General features: G+C 45.5%; 1 protein-coding gene across 1 annotated transcript; it reads right to left on the bottom strand.

Moving 5' to 3' along the window:
* Positions 1–14,197, bottom strand: Stmp1 (short transmembrane mitochondrial protein 1). The gene is made up of 3 exons (XM_013353216.1): positions 14,095–14,197; positions 1,957–2,010; positions 1–474 (listed from the first exon to the last, which is right to left on the bottom strand). Exons 1-3 carry the CDS (start codon positions 14,107–14,109, stop codon positions 400–402), a joined length of 144 nt encoding a protein of 47 aa, XP_013208670.1. The 5' UTR covers positions 14,110–14,197; the 3' UTR covers positions 1–399.
* Between the last annotated feature and the right edge of the window lie 2,655 nt (positions 14,198–16,852).

Raw genomic sequence — 16,852 nt, 5'->3', positions numbered from 1 at the left:
TTGAATGTATTGATTTTAATTACTTTGACAACAAAATTTAGTAACAAACATGTAACACACTCCTGTTGTAACTGCTAGACGGTGAAATCAGCTATCCGAATCCATTCATCCTTCTCTTGACAGCAGGTGGTAGCTCCCAGAGGACAGGTGGGCGAGCACTAATAAAGACTGTGATTGCTAACCTAGCACCATATTCCAGTCTTAGGACTCAGAAGCAGCTGGACGGAAGTTACAGGAGGAAGGGAAACTGCTGGTAACCTTGACTTCTGGCCCCATGTTGGTTCTAAGGCAACAGACAAGGTCTGAGGCTGAGGAGGAACACAGCTTTGGGATGCGGCTATGAAGGAGGCAGGCCCCTCGGGAGGGAACTTGGGTCCAGAGTGCAGTGCTGGGCAGACATCAGGAACTAGGGGGTTTCTTCTTGGCTTCCAGGTCCTTTTTAATCTCTTCAAGTTTTTTGGCCAGGTTTGGCATCTTAATAAAAAAAAAAAAACAGGAGCATTTAATTTAGTGAAGGCAGATCGAATTAATACAGGCCAATTGGTATAAGATGATACAACTTTAATGTAAATAGCACACTCATGCAACCGAAGTTCCCGCGATGCCCAGAAACAGGAAACAGGAAGGGGTTCCAGCGTCTGTGCCCCCCAATTTATAAACATTTGCCCGAGGCTGTCCCGCCCCCAAAAGGCGGGCTCTCTCTACAATTTAGCATCTACCTATCCAATATTCCTTCACATCTCTTCCTTTAACAATGGCTTTGCAAGGTTTAGGCTTCCCCTGGAGGAGACCGGCTCAATGGTGGTTATTTCTTTGCTTTATACCTGCATACAAAAGCTATCAGTGTTAAGTTTATGTTCCCTCCCTGAAAGCCAGGCCTACCTTCTCCCTTTAGATACACACTCAGCCCTTCAACCCAGTATCAACTAAAAGATATACATCTGTATGCAACAAATGATAAAGTAATAAAGTCTCTTGGTGTGGGAAGTCCTTCTGCATATGTGTTGTTTTTATTGGTTAATGAATAAAGCTGTTTCACCAAGTGGCCTAGCAGACTAGAGCAAGGCAGGAATTTCAAGCAGATAAGGGAGGAAAGAAGGCAGAGTCAGAGAGACGCCATGTAGCTGCCCGAGAGAAAGATGCCCACATACTGGTACCGGTAAACCATGAGCCTTGTGGTAAAATATAAAATAACAGAAATGGGTTAATTTAAGATGTAAAAACCAGCTAGAGGGCTGGAGAAATGGCTCAGTGGTTAAGAGCACTGCTGCTCTTCCAGAGGTCCTGAGTTCAATTCCCAGCAACCACATGGTGGCTCACAACCATCTGTAATGAGATCTGGTGCCCTCTTCATGCGGGCATTCATTTTAGAATGTTGTATACATAATAAATAAATAAAATCTTTAAAAAAAGAACTAGCTAGAAATACGCTTAAGCTAATAGGCCAAGTGGTGTTTTAGTTAATACAGTTTCTGTGTGATTATTTCAGGTCTGAGTGGCCGGGAATAAACAAGCGGCCTCGTCTACAGTCCCTGACTAGAGAACTAGATTCTAAAAGTAGGAATCCTTCTGTCACACTTAGATCTCTAGTACAGAAGAAGATATAATCCCAAGTCTTCTAAAACACCTTTCAGGATTCCCATCCAGTTGTGACACCCAGTTTTCCACCCCTCATCCCTACAGGAGGGCTGATGTAACTCCCTACCCCATCAAACTCTCTTCCTTACATGAGCCACACTCCAATAAACCCACATCTACTATTCTCTTGTGATGATACGGGGACATACATGCTTCTGTGAGCTCAATTATTTTTTCAAAAAACAGAAAAACTTTCTATAAAATTAAGGATTCATTCTTATGGACTTCATTTATGCTAGTAGGCAAACTTCACCTTGAGAGAAAAATAACAATGAAACAGGTACAGAGAGCAAGAAAGATGTAAATATGGCTACTTACGTCATAATTCTGAGCCAGATACATTCCAACCACGTTGCCCAAAGTAAATCCAAGCTGAAACAATAGAACAGGAGAGTTATACTGCAGACAAAATCCATCGTGAGTCTGCGACCAATGCGAACACATGGGCTACATCTCCCCAAGATGCATGGCAGGTGGATGCTCAGATGCTTGGTGTAGGGCTGCATACTATGAACACAGGAGTCACATCTTTTCTCTATGAAACAATCCCACACATATATGCCATGCACCAAAGTTAGAAAGCCCAGAACAGAATAAATGGTGGCTATGAGTTAGTTTCCTTATCTGAAGAAGCCTCCATAAAGTCCTGAATGGAGGTCTAGAAACCCCAGCTATGTTCTGATTCTGTTACCGAATGCCACTTGGGTCCTGCCAGGCCTCCTTAGCCTTATTCCCCGGGGAAAGGTGAGTGCACTATCTGCCTGTTCCGCAGCCCACAATGCAGGACTCAACAATCAGATGTGATAGGGAGTCAAGTCAAAGCAGGAACTCAGTTTATTACTGTGTTAGCTTATATAGGTTAAATGACATCATATGGGCTGATGTGATGTGGGGGTACCTACAGCCAATGAGAGACAGCCAAGCCCTCCCTCTGGCTGGAGGGGTGTCTACCTAGATTTTGCTGTCTCATCCTCACTGGGTAGCTTTGACTATCCTTCAAACTCAAGCCAGGCTTTTCTCTGTCCTACTGGCCTCGAGGTACAGGTCCTGAGATAATTTTGGCCCAACATCTTCCCCTTTTTGTTTTCTATCCCACCCCCTCACCTCAGTCACCAAGCCCGAATAGCCCACAGATCAGGGCTACCCCCATCCGGAGTTTCAGCCTGAATACCCTCAAATTGAGAGTTCATCTGTGGGGTGAGATGTATCAAGCCTATCATAATGTTCTTTTTTTTAAATTTTTTTTTAATATTTATTTATTATTTATTATGTATACAATATTCTGTCTGTGTGTCTGCCTGCAGGCCAGAAGAGGGCACCAGACCTCATTACAGATGGTTGTGAGCCACCATGTGGTTGCTGGGAATTGAACTCAGGACCTTTGGAAGAGCAGGCAATGCTCTTAACCTCTGAGCCATCTCTCCAGCCCCTATCATAACGTTCTTGAAGGGCCATGAGTTGTACCTGTTGTATCCTATAACATGAGGGCTGCTTGTTGGGGTTTCTGTCCTGCCCAGTTCCCACAGCTGGTAAACCCCAAAGAAAATCACAGAGTCTGCATTAGTTATAAACTGATTGGGCCATTAGCTCAGGCTTCTTATTAGCTCTTATAACTTATATTAGCCCATTATTCTAGTATATGTTAGCCACATGGCTCGGTACCTTTTTCAGTGGGGCAGGTCACATCTTCCTTCTTTGGTGTCTGGACAGGACTAGGGAGGAATGAGCTTCCTCCTTCCCAGAATTCCATTCTCACTGACTCGCCTCTACTTCCTGTCTGGTTGTCCTGCCTATACTTCCTGCCTGACTACTGGCCAATTAGCATTTATTTGTAACATAATTGACAGAATATAGACAATCATCCTGCACCAGTATCTGCTTTTGGAATGGTTGTTTCAGCCTTTGGAGAATGCATGGGACAAAAAAGACTATCAATAAACAAATACCTATCAGCCCAATTAGGGACGAGATGAGTGTGGTAAGTCATAGGGACCAATTAAACCAGGTCTCATAGGGAGTCCTTGACTTAAATGAATCAATATCTTTTCTTAACTCATTTAGGGTTCTTGTAACTATCCTGGAAAGGTCCTCATAGAAGTGACATTCTTCCCCAAGTGCCCTGCCAATTCCTCCTTGTTCCATAAACAGCAAGTCCAAGCCTCTCCTATTTTGTAAGGTTACCCTTGCTAAGGAATCCAAAGACTTTCGTAAATAATATAATGCAGTCTCTGTCTTTTCTAAGATCACTGTCAACTGTGAACGAATTATTCCCATTTCCTGTTGTAAAAGCACCAGGGATGAGGTGTCCAGGGCAGTCCTGGCCACCCCTAGCCCTATCAATATGGTGATGGCCAGGGCCATTAGGGACTCTCTCTTATGCTTCTGGGCCAGGAATTTTTCTTGTGTATGGTAAAGCACATGAGGTAAAATTAATGCAAGCAGGCAAGTATCATTATACTGAATGATCAGTGGGTCAGACAGGCAGGGAGTAACCTCCATCTCTTGACAGATCCAAAAATACCATGATCTTTGGGCACCCTCCATGAAGCTATAGACCCATTATCCACATCACAAGTGAGGTTAAGAAGAAGGTGTCTGGTGGATGAGACACAAGCTGCATGTGACATCTGCCAAAGGGGGAGTCAATCAGACATCTCCATTTCGGGGGTTTTCCCATCTACAAACATCAGCTGTATCTAGTATTTCCTAGGAGCCATTTACCCCAAAGGCTTCAAAGTAGCGGAGTAGTGACTGTAAGCAAAGCCAACAGGCCTCAGTGGCTTCAGGGTGGGTAAGGTTTAAAGCCATAATGGTGAGGCTTCTAATCCCCCTACATCTCTAGGTGGTTTGGTGAAGGATACCTTAGGGGTAGATGGGGGGGGGGTTGAGGTATGTAAAGTTGAGGTATATATAAGCATGTTCCCCATGGGCATTAGCTTGGAAGCAGGCCCCAGCATCCGAAGAGGGTCTTCAGGAAGTATCTCCATTCAAAGCATGAAGATAAGGCCATTATCATCCCTTTTGGTATAGCCTTACTGCCCACATCTTCCCAGATAACCAGGATAGGTCCCTCTTCTTCCCCTGATCTGTAAACCTTAGTATCGGAGGGTTACATCTAAATCGAGTGCATCTTCCACATAGGGGGTTCCAGGACAGGGGTACCTGGGAGACCCTGGAGATCATTATATCTCCATGCTGTTTTATTCAATGTCCAGTTCCAGTCTGCTCACATCTCCAAGGAAGAACAATAGTAATCAGAAGAGCCTCCCCTCCCCTGCAGTTTCTAATAGCTGAGGCTCAACTGTGTTCATAGCAGCATTGTTTGTCATAGCCAGAACCTGGAAACAGCCTAAATGCCCCTCAACTGATAAGGATAATGTGGTACATTTCCACAATGGAGTACTACACAGCAGAAAAAATAATGACATCTTGAAACTTGCAGGCAAATGGATGGAGCTAGAAAACACCATATTGAGTGAGGTAACCTAGACCAGAAAGACAAATATCAATGTACTCACTCATAAATGGTTTTTAAACATAAAGCAAAGAAAATCAGCCTACAAATCACAATCCCAGAGAACCTAGACAACAATGAGGACCCTAAGAGAGACATACATGAATCTAATCTACATGGGTAGTAGAAAAAGACAAGATCTCCTAAATAGATTGGGAGCATGGGGACCATGGGAAAGGGTAGAAGGGGGGGGGGCAGAGACAGGAAAAGGAGCAGAGAAAAATGTATAGCTCAATAAAATAAAATGAAAATAAGGGGACTCTCAAAGTTGAGTGTCTCCATATTTCAAAAGAATGAAAGTGGCCTGCCCAGGGTTATTCACAAAAGCAGCACAGGACAGCTTGAGTTACTTGGAAACTCAGATCACAAGGGCAGAAAGAACAGGAGCCTCTGACACATGGCTGAGCAGAGCGCAATGCCAAGGGCGGGGACTAGCGGGCAGAACACTACAGGTCTGTGGGGAACATGGCTCCCACTCAATGACAAAGGGGACAAGAACAACTTTTAGAGAACTGGAAATGCTTATCCCACTGGGTGAGTATTTTCCTGAGAATTTAGAGTACTCTCTATACACAAATGAGAAAGTTTCTCAGCTCTTGCATTTTAGTGATGGTAATTCTGTTTTTCCCAGTGACTTTTTACTTCAGAGTTCCCAAGTGCAGGCTAATTTCTAACTTAATACTTTCAAAGTGGCATCTACCTTTCCCCCATCATTTTGTTTAAACAGCGTTGCTTCGGCTCCATCGCAATAGAGAAGTCAAAGAGCACTTATTATGTCATCAATCACACACGAGGCCCCTATCTAATCTCTACCTAGACGCAGAGGGGCACTGACACAGATGGGGTCCTGGAGAGATGGCTCAGCAGTTGAGAGCACATACTCTTGCCGAGGACCAGAGTTCAGTTGCCATCACTCATGTTAGGCAGCTCACAACTGAGTCCAGCTCCAGGGAACCAATCTCATTCTGCCATCTGCAGGCATCCACACCTCAGTGCACATGCTGCCACCTCCAATAAAAACAGTAAAATAAACCCTACAGGGGAAAACACAGCTGGGTCTCTCCTCTATTTAACCTTTAAATTCCAAGGGCAATTTTAAATTGGTTTGTTGTTGGCAAGAAACATAACAAGGCTATCTAGTTTCTAATCACTGACCACTTTCTGAGGCTTTTTAAAAATCATTACCAAGGTGGCACCAAGAAGCAGAATTATTTTTTTTCACTCTAGTAGATTCAAACCATACGTTCTTGAAAATCAGAAAGATCGCTAAATTTGAGACAAAATTTAAAAGAGCAAAGATGTAAAAAAAAAAAATCCTTGAGGATACTAATCCTAATGTCTTAACAACAGGAAAATGGGGCCGAGAAGATGTCAGGAAATGACAGAACGAGAACTCTAGTTGTCTGAGCCATCTGTGCCTTCAGGTGAGCCACTCAGCCTGCCCCAGCTTTGCTGAGCCTCCTGGACTCTTAATATAGCCTAATACTGAATTGTTCCAGCTCAGACTTAAAAGTCTTTGTTCTTACCATGCATGTCTCAACATAAACACAGGCTATCTAGTGCGGCTCTATCTTGGCAACATCACCAAGCACTGGAGCACAAGAGAAGGGAACAGTTATTTTAAAACACAAAACCAAACCAAACCCATGGGCCTCTATAAACAACACCCTGTTCCAGCTTCAGAATACTACCAGATTCTGACACTTGACAATAAGGCATTTCAAACATGGTATGTCCACAGCACAATCTGAGAGGGGTCACCCTGTCAGAGAAATGATGGGGAAACCAGGAGGGTCAGGAAAACATGCATGCTGTTCAGTAGCTGTCAACAGGCAGGAAAAGTAAACTCTAACCGTGACCTCTGGCCTCTCACATGTACAGGCAAGCAGACCTGTATATATTCATGTGTACACACACTACACACACAAAATAAGTAATTTTAAATGTCTGCCTTTCAAATAATACCATCAAAAAGAACGCACAAACCACAGAATAGATTTGCAAATCATATATCTGTTAGTATTTGTATCTAAAATAAAAATCTTTCACAATTAAATGACAGAGAAACATAATTCAATAAAAAAAAAAATGGGCAAAAGCTTTGAGTGGTTTCTCCAAAGAAGGTACACAGTCAACAATCCCATGAGATGTCTGACATGAGTTAGTTGTTGAGGAAAAGTAAATTAAAACCATGAAGAACCATGACACACCCACTAAGATGGCTTTATTGAAAAGAAAAACAAAAACAGAGGACACCCAGCCCCCACCCCGTAGCACAGAACAGCAGGCAGCACTTCACTGAACCAATGTGGGAGGGATGGGAAGAAGGAGTACACAGCGGAGAGATGTCCGCCTGCTGTGGAACTGGAGCAGGCAGATCAAGTGGGGCCTGCGCAGCCACTGACGGCCATGCCTAGGTCCCTGGCCCTACTGCAGCCCGTGTTGATGTCTGTGGCCCATGCTGCCACCTGAAGCCATGGTCCTACTGCAGCCAGGGTCTATGTTGATGCCTGTGGCCAGTGTTAACACCAAAGGTCATGCAGATGTCTGGAGTCTGGGCTGCCTCCAGGGGCCATCCTGATCTGAGTAACCTGTGCTACCACCTGAGTCCATGGTGATGTCCGGACCTGTGTTGCCGCTGGGGCCCATGTCTGGGTTGGTCTGAGGCCATTCCAATATCTGTGGTCTGGGCTACTGCCTGAAGCTATGTAGCATTCTGCTGGCTGGCCTGGGCCTTCACCAGTCATGGAGGGCTAGCCCTACCCCTCACAGGCTACCACATGGGAGAGCTGGCCACAGCAGCAGTGTAGGCAGTAGTGGGAATGCAGGGAAGCTCCCTGGGGGAGGGAAGGGTCAGCAGAGACCCAGGTTGACCAGATCAGCCACCACCCAAGCCCAGACCCAGGGCCACCCCAACACCTACCCCATCTATGAGCTACTAGAACACAAGAAGGGGCAGATCCTACAGAACCACAGCTACAGGATCTCCGTGAAGGCCGTAACAGCAGGACACCCGTGAACATGGTGACAGGAGATAGACCAGTGACTGTCTGGGTTGGAGAGGGGGTGAGAAATGAATCCTAACATGATACAGCTCCATTTTTATATAAAACAAGACAGATGATGGCTACACAATCTCTAGGCACACCAAAGCCTCCAAATTACAGACATTAGATGGGAATCTCAAAGCCATAAAACAAAACGGGGTGGGGAGGGGAGAGAGAGCGAGAGAGAGAGCGAGAAAGAGAGAGAGAGAGAGAGAGAGAGAGAGAGAGAGAGAGAGAGAGAGAGAGAGAGAAAGCGCAAGTACTAATATTTGGTGAAATGATGTCAGCTACCTGGGATGAAACGGAAGAAACCAAAGACAACTTCATGGCTTCCACACTGGACTTTGTTAGAAAGAATGAAATGCCAGAGGAGCAAAGGAAAGCCAGTCAGATAGACGGTACAGCCTGCACACAAGAAATCTAAAAATGTTCTCAATGTACTTTTTTATTAACACATGAACAGATCGGCCAACAATACTTTATCGCACCGAGTGTATAAAGGAACAAAGACTCTTCCAAATCAGAGGCGGCTGCTCTCCCACTTCAGAAAGCTGCTGTGTCTGGAGGTCAGCAAAGGAAGCTACAGCATTTATCTGGGGAGGGCTCCTGGCACGAGCCCAAAGTGGCTGACAAGTCCAAACTATGACTCATCAAATTATATTTTCAAAAATAACATAGCCAAGCTCACAGTTACTGACAAGGGTTTAAGGATCTAAAAGGAAGGTTCAGCGGCTCGGAGCACGTACCTATTCTTCCAGAGGATGAGAGTTCAGTTCCTAGCACATCAGGCAGCTCACAACTGCCTATAACTCACCAGGGAATCTAACACCTCTATACACACACGCACACACAAAACAAACACACACACTTACAATAATAAAAATCTTTAAAAAAAATATTAAGTGACCGGGCGGTGGTGGCGCACACCTTTAATCCCAGCACTCGGGAGGCAGAGACAGGCACAGTTCGAGACCAGCCTGGTCTACAAGAGCTAGCTCCAGGACAGGCTCCAAAGCTACAGAGAAACCTTGTTTCAAAAAAAACAAACAAAAAATATTATGCAAATATAGCTACACGCTATCATTGAAAAGGAAGCCTAAAAATATTTGGTCTGCGATGAGAACATCTATATCTCAAAACTATACGTTAACTGACTAGAATAAAAAGCTAAGTTGATAACAGTATTTAAAGGTTATTTATTTTTATCTGAATGGGTGTTCTGTCTACATTTATAATGTACACCACTTTCGGGCGGTGCCCACAGAAGCCAAAAGAGGACAAGCATCCCCTTGAATTAGAGTTAGTGATGTTAAGAACCACTGTGTGTGCAGCAAATCAAACACACACCCTTTGGAAGAGCAGCCAGTGCTCTCCAGCCAAGGTGTCTCTCCAGTCCTGCTAACAGGACTCAAAAGAAGACATGAGAAGGCCTTCCAAGGAGGCATGGACCCACGCCACCATTTCTGTGTCTTACTGTTCTAACTTGATGTGAAGACCATCACAAGAAGTTTAGCGGCTGCTTCAAGAAGTGAAAATATCCATATTCTATGCATCCGAACAAAAGCCTGCTAGGGATAAAAACTAAAACCCTTCTGTGCTTCCTAGAAAAGCATTTCCTTAAGAGGTGAGCTATGGGCTGGAGAGATGGCTCAGAGGTTAAGAGCATTGCCTGTTCTTCCAAAGGTCCTGAGTTCAATTCCCAGCAACCACATGGTGGCTCACAACCATCTGTAACAGGGTCTGGTGCCCTCTTCTGGCCTGCAGGCATACACACAGACAGAATATTGCATACATAATAAATAAATATTTAAAAAAAAAAAAGAGGTGAGCTATGGCTGGGTGCAGTGGCACATGTCTTTAGTTCCAGCATTCAGGAGGCAGAGGCTGGCGGATCTCTGTGAGTTGGAAGCCAGTCTGGTCTATAGAGGGAGCTCCAGAACAGAGAAACCCTGTCTTGGAAAATCAAAAGAGGTAAGGTGTGCTTTATATTCAGTAATACTGCTTAGATTATAAATGAAGAAATAAAAACAAAATTAGAAAAATCATTAACTCCTTAAGTGTGCCAACATTCATCAGGGGCTCATGAAAATCCTCTGGGAAGGGTGTACTGGTCTCAGGGCTCTCAAAGAAGCTGGTGCAACTATTTAACTATCTTATAACCAAAAGTAATAATGAAGTGAAAAGGGAAGACCTAAAATTAATGAGGGAACCCATTCCAAGGCACCCCCCACACTAACATTTGTAGCTGTTCAAGTTAGTTATTTAACTGCACAGAAACCCCCACCCACGCCCCTGACACCCTAACCCTCTAGACTACTCAGAGCCTACTGCCATGTAAGGCCACAGACAGTCCACCCCACTGTACTGCTTAGGAATGTCAAGGAAAAATGGTACACATGCAATATATACGCGATTATTTCCTAGTATTTCCCATCCACAGATGGGCCCAGCAATATGAAGAACTGACTGTAGCTGTCTTAGTCACTAAGTATTGTATGTCCCCACACTAAATCCCTTAGCAGTGAGGGAGGATAAGCAGCAGCATGTCGGTCAGGCTGGAGAGCCCGTCTAGCTCACAACCTGAAGTCCACAGCAGCCAGCTGAAGGACGCAAGCTTCGCTGATCAGCACGCAGACCTTATGGCCTACGTGAGAGGAAGCACCTGCTTCTTTCATTAACTCTTACAACCTTATAAAACTATTATTGCCCAGATCGATGCTGGGAAAACTGAAGCACGGAGCAATGAAAGATCCTGGGCAAGATTACACAGCAGGTCTGGCCTGGAAAATGGCTCCGCAGGTAAAACGCCCTTGCCACCAAGCCTGGCAACCTGAGTTCAATCCCCAGAACCCATATGGTGAAGAAGAAACAATTCCTGAAAGCTGCCCTCTGACCTCTTCATATGCATGCCCCACATAGAGACATGTGCAGAGACAGACAGACAGACGGACAGATGTGATTTAAGAAAGAAATTTACTATACAGAAGATACATCTACTATATCACATGATTTTAAGAAAAGATTACGTAAACAAGTGACTATACACGCCAAGCATATGATACCAACAATGAAACAGTTTTAATGACTAAAATGAATAAAAGAAAAAAATCAAAGATTATGTCAATGTTTCAAACGTGGGAGTTAAATGTGGGGACAGGATTGGGAACGCAGGAAAGAACAGTCAATCCAGATGAGTAGGGTCTGAGAGAAAGGCGAAGAAGAGAAGCTGACAGTTGACAGAAGGATCTGGAACACACAGAAAAGGCCTCAAGGTAGTCAAGGAAGCTGTCAGTGAAGACTTGAACGGTGACAGCTCGATAAAAAACACATTCCCTAAGGGTAATGGAGAGAGCACAGTGGCTCAAGGCCCAGGCTTGAGCCATCCACAGCAACCAAGAGCAGAGGGAGGCAGCCAGGAGAAACAGGAAAGATTAGAGAGGCAGGGAGTGGCCCATCTGCTGCACCCAGATAAGTCCACTCTCCAAACAGTGGCCAGTCGCCCTCCCTCTGCAATTCTGAGTTTTAACACGACAGAGCCCTAGCAGTACAGTACACAGGCCCCAAAGCTGAAAGGACACAGGTGGGGAAGATGTGAGTGAATGGCTGCTGGGGGCTCAAGAGGTACGAGGGACAGACACTGCAGCAGGTGCCGAGAACCGGTACGAGGGACAGACACTGTAGCAGGACCACAGGTGCCGTGAGCCGCCACCGCAGGGCTCCCAGTAGACTGCCCATCTAAGTGTTCCCTGAAATAACTCAGCCAAGCTGGGGGCAAGGTGTGGATAAAGTGTGGAAAGAGGGATGATGAGTGCCCTTTTTTTTTAAAAAGATTTATTTATTTATTATGTATACAACATTCCGTCCATGTATGCTTGTGTGCCAGAAGAGGGCACCAGATCTCATTATAGATGGCTGTGAGCCACCATGTGGTTGCTGGGAATTGAAGTCAGGACCTCTGGAAGAGCAGTCAGTGCTCTTAACCACTGAGCCATCTCTCCAGCCCCGATGAGTGCCCATTTTAACCCGAACACAATCATATACACAAGTTTTTCGATAGCCCCCTAGGCAACAACCGAGGACACATTTCAGAGGGTTACAAAGTGTGCTGCGGCGGGTCACAAACTGAAACTGGGATCATTCCTTCACACCCAACCCTCTCCTAATTCCCATTTCTGATACCTGACACAAGAGGGGGCAGTATCTCTATCTTTAGTAAGTGCCATCATTAAAGTGTTTATGTATTGGCTCCTTTTGAAACCTCACAAAGAGCAAACTGAACCACAGAAAATTTAAATGATTTGCCCAACCTCGGCTGCTTAAGAGTAACAAGAATAGGGTAAAAATTCAAGTGTGATTCTTAAGTCTAAACTTTTTTTCCCCCTCAAGACAGGGTTTCTCTGTGTAGCCCTGGCTGTTCTGGAACTCACTCTGTAGACCAGGCTGACTCTGAAGTCAGAGATCAGCCAGACTCTGCCTTCTGAGTGCTGGGACTAAAGGCCAGCGCCACCACAACCCTGTGATGGAATCTAAACTCTTAAGCATTAGGCCATGATGGCCAGTGTTTCCTAGATGAAAGGGTTAACGTAGAGACCAAGACCTGCAGAAGTTAACAGTGTTTCACCAAGTCTACAACAGGAAAGTGGATTCCACCTCTGCCCACCATCTTTCCCCAACAGAAGCAATGAAGAGGAGACAGACCCAGGGCAAGAGAACACCAGTGATTGGGTGCCCAGTTACACCTGTGCTAAGCATCTAACAGGTCGGCTTCAACATCTTTCCTTAAAAGGTTGAAAATTTTGAATTCTCAAATCAAAACTCCACGTTAGTACAGAGCAGTTTAGTCCCACACAAAATACACCACCCATTCAGCAAAAGCACGGAAAATGTGGTAGAAATTGAATTAATGTTCTCCCTAGTTACCAAGGAGCATCAGATGCAGTGGAAGGGCCAGTCATATCATCTTACACCAGCTGATACTGCTTTTAAAAGTGATTCCTAACAAGTGAACGACAGTTAAGGACTCCTAGCTCCTAAGCTAACGCACAGTTAGGACACTGGAGAAACCTCCAGGCTTGTCTGTGGACCAGTTTATGTCAACAATCGGGTTTGGGCTAACTGGATCAGGAGCAACGCCTTCCCCGAGCAGCAGGTGGCCACTGACCATGGGAAAGAGAGAGGACATCTGCTTTATTAGGAGTGGAGGATGAAACACCAAGTTGGAAAACTTGCGTGTGAAAACTGGACCGGCAACTTCGCCTGCAATCCTCAACGGGCAATTTTTGAAAGACCTGATGTTTGCCAGAAAATGTGCTAATTCAAAATGGAGAACTGGGATAATTTTTGATTTTCATTTTACACTCCCCTCCCAAAAAGAGGAATTCTATTATGAGCTACTTGTCAATCTGTCTCATTCCTCAAAGCGTGCAAACTGTCAAGGTCTGAAGAGGGCTCCGTGAGTCTCTCGCTCCAGCCTCGTGAGGTGGCTGACTAACGCCTGACTTGTGAAAGGCACTCTTAGGGCTTCAAAACTGCCAACTATCAGACAGAGTATGAGTATGGGATGGGGGTCGGGAGGAGGAGGGGGGAGGGGGGCAGGGGACAAATCATTAAGGACCTCTCTGACCAAACTTTTACTAACTGGGATTACACAATAAGCTCACAGCAAGTGGCTTTGAAAACGCATCAATCTCCCTGACAACTCAAAGTTTTCAGAACTTGAATGACGGCAAAGAAACCCACGCAAAGGATCAAAGGACTTGGGAGAAGGCAGGAGAAGAGCCGCGCGAGCTACCCCGAGGGGGCGAACACCGGCTCGAGCCCCAAGTTCAGAGCCGTGCACCGCCGACCCGGGACCCCGAGAGGACGAGGCGACCCATCCTCGGAGGCTCCACTCACCAGGAACTGGAGCATGTTGTCGGTAGGGAGGGCGAGAAGGGTGTGAAAGGGGCTTCAGCTTGCTCCCGGACTCCTCCCCAGCGCGAGGGCGGAACCCGCCGTCAGGTTCCGGTTTACGCCCCGCCCCACCCTCTCCATGCCCGGAAGCGACTTGCGGTGCCGCAGCGCCCCCTGACAGTCATCGCGGGGAGCAGTGCAAGCCTAGTCTTAGAACCAAGGCCTCTGTAAAGCTGAGGCCCAGGAATTTAAGTTCTTTTAATTACGCTGGCAATTGTGATAACACAGTCCGACTTGGGGCTTCCTGGCCTACTCAACCAGGATGAGGGTGAGGTGGCAGGTCCCGTGCCAGGTGAGCAGCTGACTCTTTGCAAAGAATCACGCTAGTCGCGCTCACAGTGGACTCTCAGACTGAGAGGGGGAAAGGGCCCATTTTTCAAAAGCCCACAGATGTGCTGTGCTGCCTAATTCAGCACAGTCCTCAGACCCATGATAGAGGACGGAGAGAGATCTTCGAAGTCTGGCACAGCTGGATCGAAGTAGTGATTGCTGGCAGCCACCAGCAACTGCCTAATCTATCTGAAGTTCACTAAAGGCCTAAGTGGAGCTTGCATCTGGCCTTGTCTTACTGCTGGTCGCCTCCTTCGTACACAGGCACAAGGAGAGCACTCTTTGCACTTTGCCCCTCAGGTCTTCAAATTCAATTTCATCCGCCTAAGTGAAACTCTGCTTTCAAATAACAGAAAAACAAATCCGTAGCTGGGTCTAGTGGTGCATGCCTATAACCTCAGTACTGAGGAGTCAACGCAGAGGGCTCAAGGAAAGTTCAGGGTCAGCATGCTAGACACAGCCATGTTCTTAAGCCCGTCGGAGCTAGACAGAGAGATCGTGTCTTAGAAAAATAACCAGGAAAATAAATCATATTAGCTTAAGCCAAATGGGAGTGCATTGCACAGACATAGAAAAAGTAGCATGGATATTCTAAGATTTATTAATTTTATGATTGCTGTGCCTTCATATATGAAGGTGCACCAAGTGTGTGCCCAGAGCCCTTTCAGGTCAGAAGAGGCCACAGGATCCCCTGGAACTGGAGTTGTGGATGGTGGTTAGCCACCACCATATGGGTGCTGAAAACTAAAGTGCTCTTCAGCCCTCTATCAGAAGTCTCTCTCCGTCTCTGCTTTTCTCCACCCATCTGCTTCATTGCTTCTCTCACTCTCCCTCCTCCCCCCGACTCAACTCTGCTAAACTGACAAAAGATCTGGTTAGAGAAAAACAATTAGATAAAGTAGAGAGATTACACACCATCAAGGAAAAGATTGATAGATCTGACACACTAAAATATGTAAAAATTGAGAAAAATAACCTAGTTAAGTAAATATCTGCAGAAAAAAATTGGGGGGGGGCATTCTGAATTTACCATATAATTATTTCCTACCCATAAAAAATGATAACCCAGTGTGGCTAGTTTTATGTCCACTCGACACAAGCTGGAGTCAGCAGGAGCCTCAGTTGAGAAAATGCCTTCCTAAGAGCCAGCTGTAGTGCCTGGTGGTGGTGGCACACGCCTTTAATCCCAGCACTCCAGAGGCAGAGGCAGGTGGATCTCTGTGAGTTCGAGGCCAGCCTGGTCTACAGCATGAGTTCCAGGTCAGCCAGGACAACACAGAGAAACTGTCTTGAAAGAAAAAAAAAATGCAGCTATAGGGCATTTTCTTAATAAGCAACTGATGGAGGAGAACCCAGCCCACTGTGGGTGGTGCCATCCCAGGGCTGGTGGTCCTGGGTTCTATAAGAAAGCAGATTGAGCAAACCATGAGGAGTGTGTAGTAAGCAGGATTCCTTCACAGTCTCTGCATCAGCTCCTGACTCCAGGTTCCTGCCCTGTTGGAGTTCCTACACTGACCTCCTTAGATGATGAACAGTTGTGTGGAAGTATAAGCCATAGAAATCTTTTCTTCCCAACGTCCCTTTTCGTCATGGTGTTTTATCACAGCAATAGAAGCCTAAGTAAGACAAGTTGGTACCAGGATAATGGGGTATTGCTGAGACAGACCGAGTATGAGTTTTGAGAATTGTGGAAGGACTTGGGAACTTTGTGCAAGAAAAGTCATTGAGTCTTCGGCGCTCAGTTCTGTATGGCTTGGAAGATAAGAATGTTAAGGGCAGTGCAGACAATGGAGGCCTGGCTTGTGAAGTTCCAGAGGGAAGTTTAAAGATTCTATCGGGGCTGTTTGTTATTTTGAATCAAGATGCTGTGGTTCTGGTCAGGAGAGACTGAAAATTATCCATGATTTCCACCATTGAAGTGAAACCTTTCCTTTACGGGGACAATTGATGCTAGTTAACTGGAGCTGAGAAGTTAGCAGGGATTGAAAATAGACCAGCATCAGCTGGGCTTGGTGGCGTATGCCTTCAATCCCAGCACTCAGGAGTCAGAGGCAGGTGGATCTCCAAGTTCGAGGCCAGCCTGGTCTACAGATTGAGTTCCAGGACAGCTAAGGCTACATGGAGAGACAAAGGGAGAGGGAAAGGAGAGACTGGATATTTTAAAGAGACTAAACTTTTTAATGTAATTAAAATTGTAAGGACTATTGGACATTAAAGTTATTTATATTTTATATTATAATATTAACAGTCCATCCTGGGGCTAAATGAAAAAGGAAAGGTTCTAACTGAAAAGCGATGTGTTTGTGTGTCAAGTTGACAAGGATTCAGTTGTACTGGCTAGTTCTATGTCAAATTGACACAAGTTAGTCAT

Source organism: Microtus ochrogaster, unplaced genomic scaffold (genome assembly GCF_000317375.1).
Source record: "Microtus ochrogaster isolate Prairie Vole_2 unplaced genomic scaffold, MicOch1.0 UNK4, whole genome shotgun sequence".
Lineage (NCBI taxonomy): Eukaryota > Metazoa > Chordata > Mammalia > Rodentia > Cricetidae > Microtus > Microtus ochrogaster.
Note: the sequence above shows the minus strand (reverse complement) of the source record. Positions and strands in the feature narration are given on the sequence as shown.